The 16760-nt window shown below is 41.2% G+C and overlaps 1 protein-coding gene across 1 annotated transcript; it reads left to right on the forward strand.

Annotated features, from left to right (window-relative positions):
• The first annotated feature begins 572 nt into the window (after positions 1-572).
• DYNLRB2 (dynein light chain roadblock-type 2) lies at positions 573-10856 on the forward strand. The gene is made up of 4 exons (XM_077932474.1): positions 573-834; positions 6636-6731; positions 9788-9955; positions 10583-10856. The coding sequence occupies exons 1-4, from the start codon at positions 573-575 to the stop codon at positions 10624-10626; spliced, it is 570 nt and encodes a 189-aa protein (XP_077788600.1). The 3' UTR covers positions 10627-10856.
• Positions 10857-16760: the final 5904 nt, after the last annotated feature.

Genomic DNA, 16760 nt, shown 5'->3' on the forward strand with positions numbered 1-16760 from the left:
CATCCCGGGAGCATGACGCACCGCCCGCAGGGGTGTGGCATGCTGCCTGTGGGGGTAGTCAGTAGTCAGTGTGCCCAAACTGTATAATGTCAGTTGTCATTGTTTTATGAATCATGCCATGGGGTGTATAGTAAAGTCAAAGATGAAGCCAGATAAATCCTTGATAAGGAACTGAAAAAAAGAAATTCACCCATCAGACGCAACACTTTCACAAACTGACAGGAAGCTGTTGTGGCAGAATCAATAGGGCAACATATGAAACCGTTTCACGATGGTGAATTTGTGAAATTCTGTGCTATAAATATGGCCAAAGCCTTTCAGGAGGAAAAAACAGTAAAGCGTTTTTAATCAGTGCCCTTGACACATCAAATGGTGTCGCGCCAGATAGAGTCTTTATCTCGAAATGTATTGGACATGCTGCACGAGGAACTGTTGAACGCACAATATTTTTCAATTGCCCTTGCCGAAAGCACTGATGTGACGGGCATTGCACAGCTCGTAATATTTGTTCGTGGCATGGCCAGCCATTTCACTGTTTTGGAGGAGCTATTAGTCATAGCTTCTCTTCTAGTATGACAAAAGAAGAAGATATCTGCAAAGAAGTTGTAGCCGTCCTCCAGAAAATCGGAGGTTTCATCAAGCTTAGTTCTGTAGCAACAGATGGTGCATCATCAATGACAGGGAAAACTTTGGGGCTTGTGGGGTTGCTTCAAAAGCATGGCATCAAATGTCCTTTCATTTATTGTATCATCCACCAAGAATCACTTTGTGTCAATCAACTGAAATGGAAGGATGCCATGAAGATGGTCGCTAAGATCATGAATGCAGTTTCAGGTAGAAATTACCGGTACTCACTTCTTAATGGAAGACTAAATTGTTTTCTTGCAGAGCTTCATGTGGCTTATGGAGATCTTCTCCTTCACTCTAACAGCAAACAGGACAGCATCAGGGCAAGACAAGATGACTTAATGAAAGCAATGCCCTAGAACAGCATCTCCCGAAGTTGCTTCTCTAGCTGTTTTTGGACTACAACTCCCATCATCCCTAGCTAGCAGGACCAGTGGCCCCAAAACACCTGGAAACCCAAGTTGGGGAAATCCTGCCCTAGAGACTATCATACCTGCCTCTACATTCCTGAACCAATGGGAGGGTGAATGACTCAGCAAGTCATAAACTCAATCTCTCCTCTGCTGCTATGGTAACCCAGGGCACCTAATCTCTTAGCTCAGAACATCCAGATGTGGGGGATTTATTAACTCAAGACATGAGACCACACACTATTTAACCCATTGTTCACATCACTCCAACATGTTATATGTTAAAATGCATATATTAGCAACCATGGCTTTTGAAATCATTGCTTTTATATTGTATAGTGTTGACTCCCGTTATTTTGCATACATTTTGCTTTGTTGTCAAACATGATTCCTTTTATTGGGTGCTGCATCAGAAGCCAAGTTCTGGGCCATGAAGCAGAATTTAAATGCAAATAAATTATATCTTTAAAAAGCAAAATAAACTGAGGTTGACTGTTCAGAGGGGGAAGGGAAACTTAATGCATAATGATTAGGCCAATGCATTGTCAGATCTCCTTCCCTCAGTTACTTGCAGTCCATATTATATGAATTCTATTTAGAAATAAAACAAACGCATGGCTAGTAATGGTCCACAAAAAGAAGGGGCTTCCTGACTACCTGGCCATAACAAGCAACAACTTGGCTCTTGGGCTGTTTATCTTTCTCCCTCTCTGGCTGTGTTGCGGCAGGTAGATCTCCTGATGCCAAGTCTAGACATACACAAGGGATCTCTCCGGGTATTTGTTTTGTCTTTGGCATTAACTGTAGATGTCTGTGATTTCTAATAAATTCTCCTCAATTGGCCTAAATGACACAGGATCTGGATGACAGGTACTTCTTTATAATGGCCTGAGTCTTCCATTCTCACTCTTCAACTTAACTAGAACAGTCTTGTAGATTCAAGAATGTTAGTACTCTAGTAGAATAGTGACAAATTTAAAAGTATCTGTAAGATTCTTTATTACACCTGCTTCTTCCATTCTCTTTAGTTCTCATATTCTACTTTGTGGTGCAATGAAACAGGAATTTCCGAGGTGAACATACGCTATATGGTTTTGCATTATCCTTCAAAATAATATAAACAGTCTCCTTTTAAGAGTCTAAGAACTCCATACACTCTTTCAATATTACCTATTTTCCTTACAAAATCCATTGTGGTTGCTACACTGTAGTCAAGGAGGCTATTTGCTTGATCCTCTAATCACATGACAACTGAAATGGAAGATTTTATTACTGTATCATGTTTTTGCAGAGAATTGTCCCCAAAAAGTCAAGGGTCCTCCAGGGCAACTTAATCTGGTACCAGCAGGTGTCAACATAGGAGATGGATCAAGATTAAGATGTGTTTCTTCTGATATGACTGTCACATCAGCACCTGAATCCATTTTAAAGTCTATGGGCTTGCCACAGATGTTTGATTCCACTCTCAATGCTGGCTCTTAATTATCGTAACCAACAGAGCCAAGAAAAAGTATATGAGGGCTACCATTTGTTACTTCTGTTATTGTCTTAGTTTGGCAGCCTGTTGCAAAGTATCCCAAGAGCTTTACACTTGTGGGATCAGGTTCTTCTGGCTGGGCACCTCACCCCAGGGCTGTGGTTTTTTTCACATCTAGTATACCTGAACTGAGAAAAGTCTGAACTTGTCTGAGGCTTATTCCAAGCTGCTCAGGAGAGTTTCTTTGTAGTGCTTTCTGTGGATGAGTACTTTCTTCTTTTAGCATTATGTTTGCTGGAGACCTCCAGGTTACTTTCTGATGATTTCTGATCTCTGTTCTGATTTTTCACCATTCCTATTGCAGTATGAAGGATTGAATCTGTATGCATTTGCAGCCTGAGACTCCATTTTCCAGGATGCCTATCAGTACCATGTATTTGATGCAATCTTCCTTTTCGTCCCCAAAATCAGTTTTCTACTATTTCATAAGGTGTCTCACAAAGGTTTCCACTTGCTCCCAAGGCCTCTGAACCCTCTAATGAAAACAAGCACTTCCATGAACTAAGTCATGCTTGGGAATAAAATGCTCATCAAATATGGCAAAAGCTCTTTCATAATCATCCTTATGATTCTCCTTAGTAAAGGTGAAATATCAGAAGGTCGGCGGTTCGAATCCTGCAACAGGGTGAGCTCCCATTGCTCGGTCCCTGCTCCTGCCAGCCTAGCAGTTTGAAAGCACGTAAAGTGCAAGTAGATAAATAGGTACCACTCCGGTGGGAAGGTAAACGGCATTTCTGTGCGCTGCTCTGGTTCGCCAGATGCGGCTTAGTCATGCTGGCCACATGACCCGGAAGCTGTACGCTGGCTCCCTCGGCCAATAAAGCGAGATGAGCGCCGCAACCTCAGAGTCGGTCACGGCTAGACCTAGTGGTCGGGGTCCCTTTACCTTTTTATCTTAAGTATCTTAAGATGTGGTCAGCTTTCTTTGGTGCTGACATGGGGGGGGGGGGTAATTTACAAAAATGCCCCAATGCAGCAGTCTCTTATTGCCTGTAGGGGCGGGGCACGCATTCTGGGGGTGGGGTACACCGCCTGCGGGGGTGGGGCACCCTGCACGGGCGGGGGGCAGCTGTGATGGCACTGTGCTGGGATCACGCTGCTGGGGGCGGTGCGCTCCCCCCGCACTCCCCTTCCTCCGCCAGTGAGGGTGCAGCTTCTCCAGCTTTTACTAGTTGCGTAGAAGAGGGGATTTCACCTGCTCAGATATTCAGCTATTAAATTCTGCATGGGCTGCATCCTGTTTGCTTTCATCTGGCCACCCTAGTAAAGAAGGCCTTCCTCCCTATTTAGTGTGTTTAGGATTGCAGCCTCAGACTGAAACCCCGTGTACGTTTAACTCTGAACTTGCTTGCAAAACAAGAGAACTAGTGTACGTTTCTTAAGGCTAGGAGAATCTTACGCATGCCTACTCAGAAGTAGCCCCATTGCGCTCACCTCCTAGGTAAGTGTTTAGCACAGATAGGGAACCTGTGGCCCTCCAGATGTAAACATATATAATAACACTGACTCTAGTATGCTAACTGCTAGTAGTGGTATGGTTGGTTCACGGTTCCCCAAAGCTTCTGTCATGATAAATCCATTAATATTCCTCGGTGCTTTTCTGACAACACCCTAAAATTACTTGCCCTTTTATGCAAAATGCAGAAAGCACTATTTGGATGTGATACCTGACAAACACACTTCACTCATTTTCTGCCCTTTTAAAATTTGTGAACGGCTAAATGTGACAGAAACCCCGTGTATGTTTAACTCTGAACTTGCTTGCAAAACAAGAGAACTAGTGTACGTTTCTTAAGGCTAGGAAAATCTTACGCATGCCTACTCAGAAGTAGCCCCATTGCAACCACCTCCTAGGTAAGTGTTTAGCACAGATAGGGAACCTGTGGCCCTCCAGATGGTCACTGCAGATGGTGACAGCAGCCACGAAATTAAAAGACGCCTGCTTCTTGGGAGAAGGGCAATGACAGGCCTAGACAGCATCTTGAGAAGTAGAGACGTCACCTTGCCAACAAAGGTCCGTATAGTTAAAGCCATGGTTTTCCCAGTAGTGATGTATGGAAGTGAGAGCTGGACCATAAAGAAGGCTGATCGCCGAAGAATTGATGCTTTTGAATTATGGTGCTGGAGAAGACTCTTGAGAGTCCCATGGACTGCAAGAAGATCAAACGCATCCATTCTTAAGGAAATCAGCCCTGAGTGCTCACTGGAAGGACAGATCGTGAAGCTGAGGCTCCAGTACTTTGGCCACCTCATGAGAAGAGAAGACTCCCTGGAGAAGACACTGATGCTGGGAAAGATGGAGGGCACAAGGAGAAGGGGGCGACAGAGGACGAGATGGTTGGATAGTGTTTTCGAGGTTACCAGCATGAGTTTGACCAAACTGCGGGAGGTGGTGGAGGACAAAGGTGCCTGGCGTGCTCTGGTCCATGGGGTCACGAAGAGTCGGACACGACTAAACGACTAAACAACAACAACAAATGTGACAGCACACAGAAGCAGAGGCAGCAGCAAAATGGTGATTAAAGCTGCAATCTTTTGCACACTAATTTGGGCTAAGCACCCTGATCCAGTACAATTTACTTCTGAGATTTTTTTTAAAAAAAGTAGGATTGAGTTGCATGTAATTTGCCAGGTGTGATTGTGTACATACTCTGTGGCTAAGAAATGTGTTGGAATGCTGGTGAAGGTGATGTGCCTAATGAGATTCAGGTAGACGCTGGCAGAGATAGTTACAATGGGATGAACAGATTGTGAGAATATATAGATTTAATTGATTTATATTTGCTTTTAATCAACTTTGTACAATAGAACAGAATCCATATTGCACGCAGAGATATATAGATATAGAAAGATACATAGATATGGGTAGTATATATCCCACCCTCATTGCCCTGCCACACTTTTAAGCCAAATAAGGCTTTTAGCATGGCTTGCAGATAACAATCATAAGACAGTCCCTGCTCCGAGGCTCACTGAAAAGGAAAAGGGATTGGGAGAGAAGATGGGAAAATATTAAAGACAATATTGACATAATTGTTTTGATATTTGCTGTTTTTATTGCATTTAACTTGTAAAATACTTTAGGATACACACACACACACACACACACACACACACACACACACACACACACACTTTTCCTGTAAATAGAATAAGACTTTTACAATTAGTACTATTGCTTTATAATGTGCTGGCACTTTTCTTAACTGATACTCATCCTTTCAGAAAATTATAAATAAGAACAGTGTCATATAACCTGGACTTGATGGATTACTTATTGAAGGACTAATGTCTCCAAAATCTCGTGGAACCATTGCTTAATGCGGGGGGGGGGGGGGGAGAGAGTTCCCATCCTTCTATCTATGAGTCATGTAATATTTTTTTGCAACCACGAGCAAACTGAACATAAGTTATTTGTGTAAGTAGGTATGCTGGTTCATGCCTGCGTAAATCAACCAAAGAGCTTGAGTTTAACTTGGATTTTAAGGAGCCAACCCATCTGGTTTCTTATCAACTCTGAATGTGGCTTTCTGCTCTCAGTATTGCTGCTATCAGGGTGTTGGTAGCAGGAAACCCCACATGAGCAGACTACTATATGTGGGAGTAGAGGATGCTGCAGGTGGCTGTCTTAATGCTGGGTTTTAAAGAACAATATAGATGACATTTTAAGCCTCCATCTTACCATCTACCCTTTAACATAGCACCTCTCTTGCTTCACTAAGAGCATGTCCCTTCCGACTTGCCCCATTAATGCTGAGCAGCCTCGTTCCCTAGCGCCTTCAGCAGGATTCCATAATTCCAGATGCTGTTTTGCAACAGGACTCCCTCCACAAATGCTCCATTGCTGTTAATTCAGTAGCTAGTTTGCTGGGCTGGATGGTTAGAGTAGACCCAATGAAATTAATGGTTATGACTAACTTAAACTCTATTAATTTCAGTGGGTCTGCTCTGATTTTGATTTAGTTAGATACTATCCCATGTTCTGGAGCTGGAGACCAAAACTGGTTAGAAATCTTGGCTGCTGCCAAAATGTTACGGGCTAGTGCTCACATTTTGTACAGTGATTTTGCTTCTTTTACAGGCAGAGGTAGAAGAAACTTTAAAGAGGATCCAGTCACATAAAGGAGTTATTGGAACTATTGTTTTAAATGCAGAAGGTAAAGATCTGCCTTTTTGGTGTTCTCAAAAGTACACTCAACGCTTTTTACAAAAAGATGCCTTTTGGAATTTTTCTTTTTATATTTGAAATCTCCTTTTTAATAAGGTGATAAAATTAAGGGAATATTTTATTCTGGTAAGCCTAGATAATGAATTTGGGTGCTTGGTTGGGTTAAACTGGAAATCAATGAAGCAAATAAAAAACTTCTGTTATATTTAAGCTAATAAAAAAGAGTGTATAAGGTGTACGACTAAAGACAGTTACATGAGTTATGCAGTTACAGATAGGTAGCCGTGTTGGTCTGCCATAGTCAAAACAAAACAAAATTCCTTCCAGTAGCACCTTAAAGACCAACTAAGTTAGTTCTTGGTATGAGCTTTCGTGTGCATGCACACTGCACACAGGTATCTGAAGAAGTGTGCATGCACACGAAAGCTCATACCAAGAACTAACTTAGTTGGTCTTTAAGGTGCTACTGGAAGGAATTTTTTATGAGTTATGCAGTTATGTTACTCTGCATCAGAAACTAACTTGAATTCATGGTGTAGCTGGTTAGAGCTCTTCTGACTTGCACAGTGCTTCACAAGTTTTATTCAATTTGGCATTCCATCAATAGGACTTCCAATCAAAGTTGACAATACTGGAGCAGTGAACTGAAACAATATAAATCAGCTTATTAGGTTCAATACCACATTCTCATCCAAAATTTATTACATTAAGATATGAAATTAGAAATAGGTTTTCCCTCAGAGTTTCATATACGGACATTTTAAAAAATCCATATTCCATGATTATTTGAATTCTTGTAAAATCATAAGCCAGGGATAGGCTGAAGGTAGATTGGGATCTATTGGTAGTTAGTAGGTTGATTTGCAGTAGATCTGCAAGGGTTTCCATCTTCCAAATGTTTTAAAATAGCAACAACAACAAAGTTGCTTTCCCCTTCCAGATTAGGCTATTGAAACAAAGAAAGCTGAATGGAAAAACAAGGGGTGGGTTTTTGTATGAAACGATTGTGAGCTCAGTTCTGGTACTGAAAAGAAATCCATGGGCTGAGCATCATTTGAAGGCGTTCTGCTCCTTCTTTCTAAATCTACACCCATCCCCCACAGCATCTGTCTCCTGTTAGTGCACTTGGGAATTTTGTAAAATCCAAAGTACATCCACAAATCTGCAGTCTGCCCACCTCTGCCATAGCATACTGGAGGAAAGGAGGGCTGCGCACAGGCAGTGTGTTTCCATTCCGGGCCGAGTTACTCAATTCTTCAATCCTTAGCTGAGCCTTTTTGGTTTGGAGTTCTTTTCAGCAGCAGCTTCCCCCAGCATTTAATATTGTTAGAGCACTAAAAGATAAACTGAATTCCTGAGGCAATTATGTAACAGTGGGGTCCTGAACAAAAATACTTTTGCAGTTGGGTTAATTTTAGCAAAGAATGTGGTCTCTTGCACCTGGCAGGCTCATGTGTTTAATGAAACATTTTCTTGGATTGGTGCTGTTTTTCACCCTGGCAGAAATCTTGCTTTAAGCTAAGTGGGTTCTTCTAATTTACAGTTTGAATTCAAAGCTGAGGACTGGTTTCTTTTAATCTGCAGAAGTCATCAGGGTGAATAGTTTATTTGATATCAAGAGGCTGATGGGTACTTTGTGACTTGTGTGTGAGGCCTCAGCGTTTTCTTCAAGTTCACAAATGCTGTTTTTAAAGACACTTTTGCCACTTTAACACAGTGGATAAAATCAGTGCTTTTTCTGGAGGTGCTAAAGGGTACACAGTACCAGCACTTCCCTCCCCTCCCCCATGTTAAAAATGTGGCACTTACTGCAACAATTTCATGAGGAGTACCAGCACCCTTTTTTTATTTTAAAAAAAGCACTGGATAAAATTACAGGGTTTTTTTTAAAAAATTGGTGGCAGCATTCCCATTTACTGGAAGTTGGGGGTTTCACTCAGTATGTAACTACTGTGACAATCTCAAGTGTCTGTGACCATTTATTATTTTTGTAGCTATTTGTCTAGGTACCCCAAATACTGAGATTCTTGAGGGAAGATTCACGTGCCTACCCAAGCAGTAGGTTTTACAGTATCTCCAGATGTCTGTACTTAATGAACATAAGGGCATACCCTCCATCATTTCTCCGATGAAAATAGGGACATGCTATTCCATTATTACTATTATTATTATTATTATTATTTATTTATAAACCACCCATTAAACATTAAATAACTTCCTTCAGATGTCTTCTAAAGGTTGTATAGTTATCTCCTTGGCTCAGGAGTTGCATAACTTCATACCCTCCAACATTTCTCCGATGAAAATAGGGACGTCCTAAGGAAAAGTATTCTGGGAACAAATCAGAAACTGGGATGGCTTCTGAAAATCTTGGACTGTCCCTGGAAAATACAGACACTTGGAGGGTCTGTAAGGGCATAAGAGCCCTGCTGTATCAGGCAGCTGAACCTTCTAGTCCAGCATCCTTTTCCCACAGTAGCCGACTAGATGCCTGTGGGAAGCTTGTAAACAGGGCCTGAGTACAATAGCACACTCTCTGGTTGTGATTCTCAGAAACTAGTATTTAAAGGCATAATTCCTCTGGCAGTGGAGGTAAAACATACCTATTTTGGCTAGTAACCATTGATAATAGTTATTCAGTTTAAGCAGAAATGGATATCAAGCTGCATGGAGAAGACTGTTGAAAACTCTTTTTCATAGGGTTGGCCCAAGTAATTTTGATTACAGCCTGACAATCTTAGTCTACAACCTTTGTCTCATAGGTTACTGAAACCTCATTGAAACGCATGGAGTAGGGGTGGCAGTTTACTTCCCAACTAGGTGTCCCTTCTCCTTTTTTCTATTCTCTGATACCAGGCAGCAAAATGAGGCAAAAGATTCCCATTTATGGTTTAATTGTCTCTCCTCACCTGTAACAGTTGCTGATTGGCTGTTCTTTCTCCAGAGTAAAAATGGCTTTTTCAGAAGGGTCCTTAACCTCGGATGCAGTTTTGGTTCTGATGTTGCCCTGTTTAATCCTAAAGCAGCAAATGACTTCCTTTTCAGGCATCCCAATCAGAACCTCTCTCGACAACTCAACTACAGTACAATACGCGGGTCTCCTTCATCAGCTCACTATGAAAGCAAAAGGCACAGTGAGAGATATCGATCCCCAGAATGATCTAACCTTTCTCAGGATTAGATCAAAGAAACATGAAATCATGGTTGCCCCAGGTAATATCTTTTGTCTTCCAAAAGAAAATACTGCTCCAACTGCTGTGTGGGTGGCTTTTGAGGTCCCTTTCATTGCTCCAATGCTGCTGTGAAACATCTGTCTTCCTATTTCAGTTAGGAAGACAAAAGCATAAGGGATGTGCTTGCCTTCAGATCCTTTAATTGCTTAAATAGAGAGGGCCCAGCATTTATCTATCACGTTGTGTGGCAAGGCCAGACTATAGCTGATTGCTGTGCCTGACTAGATGAGAAATTTGTTTGATCTGGTATAAGACTGCTTCCTATGTGTGAAGAAAAACCATTTTTCCAAAGCTGGATTTGGCCAATTAGCACATAAAACTGCAGCTACTTACTGTTGGTGACAAATGACTCCCAAACCACCAATCTAACATGGGACAGATTTGCTTTTAGTACTTGTGTTTGTACATCAAGATGGTATTTGATAAACAATGGCTATAATTATTTTTTTAAGTGTTTCATTTTGTCTACTGAGTGGGCACAAGCAGTGGTCTTCATTATTTTGCCCAAGGTGAATCAACAGTATATTGTAAAAATAAGGAATAGCTGAAATAGAACAAGCTGTAAGCATTTGCCACCACTTTCATTGTTTATTATCTTTTTCCACAGATAAGGAATATCTTCTGATCGTTATCCAAAATCCTTGTGAATAGACCAACCACACCCATTTTATGGGAACTGTGCTACAGTTTTAAAATGACATTTACTACAGATGTCATAGCATACAACTAAGAAACTTTTCCAGTAACTTGTCAGGAAGTTTGCAAGCTAAAATCTCTCATGTGTGCAAATGCATTGCATTTGTAACTGAATTAATGAAAATGTGTGTCTAACTGCTTAAAGGACAATAAACTTAAATGCTTAAGGCATGTGTTAACATTGATTGGGACATGTGTTCTAAAATTAAATAAATCTTTTGAAATAATTAAGCACAGAGCTAAGGCTATGACTGGAAATCTCATAAAAACAGCTCTCAAAGCCATTTTCATGTAAACAATCGGAAGTAGGGAATGCAGAATTAAATAATGGTTGCATTTCAACTGACATTAAACAGGATTATTAAGTCCCTTTGATTTCAGTGGGATTGATTGTTAAACATATGGTCAAGTTTTCCAACTTCAGATTGATTGTGCCCAAAGTAAGTGAATTCAATAATATAGTGAGCTCCTTAGAATGACAGGGCACCAGTGAGGTTTTTCCCCCTAATAGAGCTCTAATTAAAAACAACATAAAGCAACGTCCAGAAACTAAACATGCTTTTCCTTATTAATTAATGTCTGCAGTTAGTTTTTGTGCAGTGGCTCACAATGTTTCAGATGCCTCTATGAAATAAACGTTTATCAGTAGTTTACAGATAGAAGTGAAATGTAAAACAAACTACTTGAAATATGACAGGGACCACAAGTTCTGAAGCAAGGCTGCAAGCCTATCGTATTGAACTCAGTGGGACTTACTTCCAACAGTACTCAAGCAGGTTCAGGCTGCATGACTTCTGAACCTAGTGAGGGAATTATTTCAAAGGAATGTATGGCGCACTACTGAAGCAGGAGGGAAACAAAGGATTTGAGCACAGTGAAGATCTCTTAAACAGAAGTGCTTGAAGAGGGCGATTCCATTTCATCACAGAGATGTGCAGCAAGACAGAATGTGATCTCTTTGCAGGCATTCACTTAGCAAAGCAGTATGTTTTAAGATAGGGACGCGGGTGGCGCTGTGGGTAAAAGCCTCAGCGCCTAGGGCTTGCCGATCGAAAGGTCGGCGGTTCGAATCCCCATGGCGGGGTGCGCTCCCGTTGCTCGGTCCCAGCACCTGCCAACCTAGCAGTTCGAAAGCACCTCTGGGTGCAAGTAGATAAATAGGGACCGCTTACTGGCGGGAAGGTAAACGGCGTTTCCGTGTGCGGCTCTGGCTCGCCAGAGCAGCGATGTCACGCTGGCCACGTGACCCAGAAGTGTCTCCGGACAGTGCTGGCCCCCGGCCTCTTGAGTGAGATGGGCGCACAACCCTAGAGTCTGTCAAGACTGGCCCGTACGGGCAGGTATACCTTTTATGTTTTAAGATAATATTGAGGTATGCTATTTCTGTGGTTGGCTGAACTAAAAGGTGGGGACTGTTAAATGCTTAGTAACTTCTTAGGGAAGTTTTTAATGTTTGATGTTTTCTTGTGTTTTTAATATTCTGTTGGGAGCTGCCCAGAGTGGCTAGGGAAATTCAGCCAGATGGGTGGGGTATAAATAATAAAATTATTATTATTATTATTATTATTATTACACCAAACTTAGGAAATCTCTACAACTTCCTTGAAGTTTCTGTTTTCATCCCTTGATAAATATTTCATTTCTAGTAATATAAACATTTCAATTACATTTCAGCATTCATAAAGAAACGTGTTTGCATTTTGATTTAGAAAAAAAGCCAACTTCTAACTTCAAATTCATTCAGTTTATTTGTGGGACATTAAAAAGCATGATCTAGATGTGTGTTACCGCATAAGTCCAATTAAGCATAAGTCTTACCAAATGTGATTTTCATAATAAAGCATTAGAAAGGGAAAAAATAATAATTCACAGTCAAATGGTCTCAAGGCTTAGCTGATGATTTAAATAATTTAAACTCACTTTACAAAAAGAAAAAATCCCACCTACTAAAAGCTCTTAATTTCAGAAACACACACTAAAAGCTTCTTTCAACAAGAGCCATCCTATTGAACATGTACACATGCCACAGTTTTTATGTATCATATAACTAGTTTCTGCTCGGTAGCAATATTTTTTTATTATTTTCCAGAAACAATTCTGATGCAGATACATGTAATGACATCTCAGTGTCATATAAAATAGACAGCATAATATACTAACATCTTCCACACCAATCCGATACTTCGTAAGATGAAAGTTGCAGTCCTATGAACACTTTACTGAGAGTAAACCCCATTGCATGCACTTACTTCTGAGTAAGCATGCATAGGATTGTGCTTTAACACTCCAAACATGTACGTAGAATAAGTCCCGTTTCAATATTGTCCATACTTACTCTTGTTGAACAAACTGCTGCAAATTCTACAAAGAGGAGCAAAATCCAGCTCCTTGCTTCCTCGCTGGAACATCTGATCTTTTTAAAGAAATGGGATTTACTTCTACTACTAATCTTAATTATTTGAGAGTTTTAAAGTAAAAGTGGTAAATATAAACATGCCAAACATAATTTTCTAAAGCCCTCAATGAAAATTGGGGCAGGGAGGTATAATTAGAAGAACATAACTTTGGATTCTTACCATCAACTTAAGTATAAAGCTATATGCAGCTCAGAACCCCAGATACCTCAAGGACCATCTCTCCCAATGTGAACCAGTTCAGACCCTGCAATGGTCATCAGAGGTCCTCCTCCATCTGCCCCTCAGTGGGAGTTTCAGAGGGTAGGAACACAAGGGGGGCCTTTTCTGTAGTGCCCCCCCCTCCACCTGTGGAATGCTTTCCTGGCGAGGTACACCTGGTGCCATCCTTATCTATTTTTAGTCATTGGGAAAAGACTTCACTTTATCAGACTTTTGACCCTGAATCTGAAGGATGGCATTGTGGCCTCTTGCAGTGAGGTAGGATCTGTAAGCCCTGCCTTTTCTCTGTACACTTGTGTTTTTGGATTTTTATTTGATGTTATTAATTAGTTTTAATATAAATTGCTTTGTGCCTCTGTGAGAAAAGCAACCAACAAATATAATAATTTTTTAAGAATAAGCAATGACTAGTGTTTTGAGGATGCTTTTCTCCTTTATTTGTTTCAGCTATAGATAAGTCTCTCCGTAGGATCTTAGCAGCAAGAGGTTGCTTTCATTTTGCCTATACATGCTTGGCTGCTTAAACCTAGAGTATTCTACATAAAGATGCATCACAAACAAAACCTTCAGCCTTATTCAGAAATGCTTGCGGGAGAGCAAACCCCATTTCAATTTCTCCAAGTAAAGGCTTAGCAAGCAATTCTGATTGTCCATATCTGAAAACCTGCCACTATCTTACCAATCTCCTAATTATCTGTATTTTTGAGTTCGCATCCAATGCCTGAATATTCCATATATTCCTGACAAAAGCATGCATGTCAGCAAAAAAGCTGGCAAGTTTCACCAAGTCTTGGAAACATGTTCTAAGTGCATAGCTTTTCTTTTTTAAAAAAAACCCTGAAAAAAAGTTACAGTAGTGAAATTATAATGCAAAAGTGCACCTATAATATGCACATATTGTAAGCATATATACTCCAGGTTTCCTGAAGTAACCCATGCATACTGTATAAGGATACTTCTATATTAATATTAATTTATGCTGCAGAAATACAGTAGTGCATGCAGCTTGACTTTAAAAATACATATTATAACTATTTTGCATATATATATTTAAAATAAATATATATATATTAACAAGGAGCTTGAGCATAAGTGGGTGCCTGAAGCCAGAGGAAGTTTGATGCAGGCAACGCTCTGCTGAGTCGGAACAGCCAAATTCATTGCATTTTATTTTTATTTTTTAAGATGGATATTCTTCTTCCACCCCTATATTTTATCACAGGGCTGCTGGTGGTAAAGGAGAGCACAGGCCAATTGGAGCAGGCTCTGAGGTCCTGTTCATCCACCTTCTTCATTCTTGTGGAATCGTTCCCAGTTGGGGGAACAACCAAGCCTTAGTCATTCATTTTACTAGTGACAAGGAAAAGCTACCATTAAGTAAACAAAACGAGCCTTTAACGTGTGTGAATGGTGTCATTAAAACTAAAACATATCATTATTCTTATCACACCATCAGCCCTAGCAGAATTCTACTGACTCTGGGTGCCAGATGCCTCTCATTTTCCCCTCAGAAACAAGCTGCTTCTGTGTATGAGGCAAAGCAACTCCCAAATGGCCCGTTTTCCTGATCCCAGTAGCTCTCTTCCCAGTAATTGGTCTCTTAGTACAATCTCCGGAAGTTTTCCCCAAAGGTAGATTTTTTGCCAGAGAGAGAAAATACCCAAGGCATTTTCTCTCTTGTGTCCAGAAGCAAGAGGAACCTTCATGAAGTGTGTGTATATATGCCCTTTGCTCAATAACAGATACTGTAAAGAAAGAACAACTCCTCAAATAAGGTGAAACAATAACCCTACAAGAATGTGAAATAATGGCTGTGCTTGGATGCCGTGAACTCCTTTTTCCTTCTCTTCTGGCATGGTCCTCAGGAGTTCAGCGGTTTATTAGCACCTCATGCTGTCTTTATCCAAACTATGGCTTTAAAAAAAAACACACACAAGCAAATTTCTAACAAGGTTCTGAAGCAGGCTTGTTTCATAACATCAGAGTGAAGATGATTAACCACAGTTTAGCATTGGGACATTATGCTAAACTCTAATTAAAAACAAAAGTTAAAGCTTCCAAACTCCTCTTTGCAGCTATGCCCGAGGAAGGGAAGCATACAGGTCTGAGACTGACCTGGGCTCATTCCTGCCCTGTTATTGTTATGTACTGAAGTTCTCACCCTGGGCCAGCAGGGGGATACTGTAGATAGTTTTCACTCAGGTCCACATATGTAAATAAGGAATTGAAAGTGACGTTCATTGATTGGATAGTTACAGAAAATTGTTACTGTTGCTTTGTAGTTGAGCTCTATATAAGCAGGTTGGCTGAACCCTTCAGCCCTGTTCGGTTCTGGACTGTGAATAAACAAGAGCTGTCTGAAGAATCGCTGTGTCGTCCGATATGTTCACCCACAATTTAACAGTTATAGTGCTGCAGGGATATTCCTTGAGATGTTGTTGCACCCCAAATCCCACCAGCCCCAGCCAGCATGGCCAATGGCCAGGGAAGATGCAGTCCAACAGTGTCTGGGGATCCGAAGTTGAGAAAAAGCTGATCTAGTCCCATTTTGTTTCCAGTGGTGCACAGGCACATGGTTCCAGGGAGACAGCGAGTAGAGCATGAAAGCCACAGTTTTTCCTTGCTGTTGCCCCCCTTCAGCATTTGATACTCAGAGACACACTGCTCCTGGATAGGGAAGCTTCATTTAGCCATTGTGGGTCATAGCCTTTATGATGGGGTAGCCAACTGGAGCCATCCAAATGGTCTTGGACTCCAGCTCCCATCATCCCTGAGCATTGACCATGCTGCTTCAAGCAGAGGAAGTTGGAGTCAAACAACTTCTGTAGGATGCCACAGTGGCCACCCTGCTTTATGAGTTCATCTAGCATTCCTCAACCTCCTGCCCAAGACTTCCATCAGCCCCAGCCGGCATAGCTGAGAGTACCACGTGGCATGCTATCTTTGTCCATCTTAGTGTACCATGGGACCTTAGTCACCATGTTTGGGGAGGGGGTCAGGTTGGATTATGCCCTGAGTCCCTTCCAGTTCTTGGGATGCTGCATCTGGTGAGGGTTAGAATCTAGCAGAGGAGGTTGCTTAACAGGTTAGACAAGTTTCTTTGTAAGATCTTAGCTGGCCACTTTTGATCAGCATCTAAAACAATGAGCTAGGGTGCAATGGCTACAGCTAAGTGATGGAGAACAAGAGGCCCCAAGGAGGCTGAGCTAGAGAGTTGTGTGTGAGAGCGAGCTGGAAAAGACAGGCTAGAAACTTGAAAGGCAGAGACATGCACAACATGCGCTGAAACCAAAGCTATGGAAAAAGGAGAAGCAAGATATTTGGGGCTGTTAATGCCATGAGCCCCTCCATCCTATGTTCATATTGTATAAACTGTATGTGTAAAGGAAACATACATACAGTCTCTGCTGACCTTAACTCAGGAAATCGAACCCTAGGTAAGCACTTGGAACC

This window comes from Podarcis muralis, chromosome 7, assembly GCF_964188315.1.
Source record: "Podarcis muralis chromosome 7, rPodMur119.hap1.1, whole genome shotgun sequence".
NCBI lineage: Eukaryota > Metazoa > Chordata > Lepidosauria > Squamata > Lacertidae > Podarcis > Podarcis muralis.

Coding starts and splice junctions, on each gene's coding strand:
- DYNLRB2 (XM_077932474.1), top strand. CDS start 573: ATGACAAAAGAAGAAGATATCTGCAAAGAAGTTGTAGCCGTCCTCCAG. Junction 6,732..9,787: donor TATTGTTTTAAATGCAGAAG/GTAAAGATCTGC, acceptor CTTCCTTTTCAG/GCATCCCAATCAGAACCTCT. Junction 9,956..10,582: donor TGAAATCATGGTTGCCCCAG/GTAATATCTTTT, acceptor CTTTTTCCACAG/ATAAGGAATATCTTCTGATC.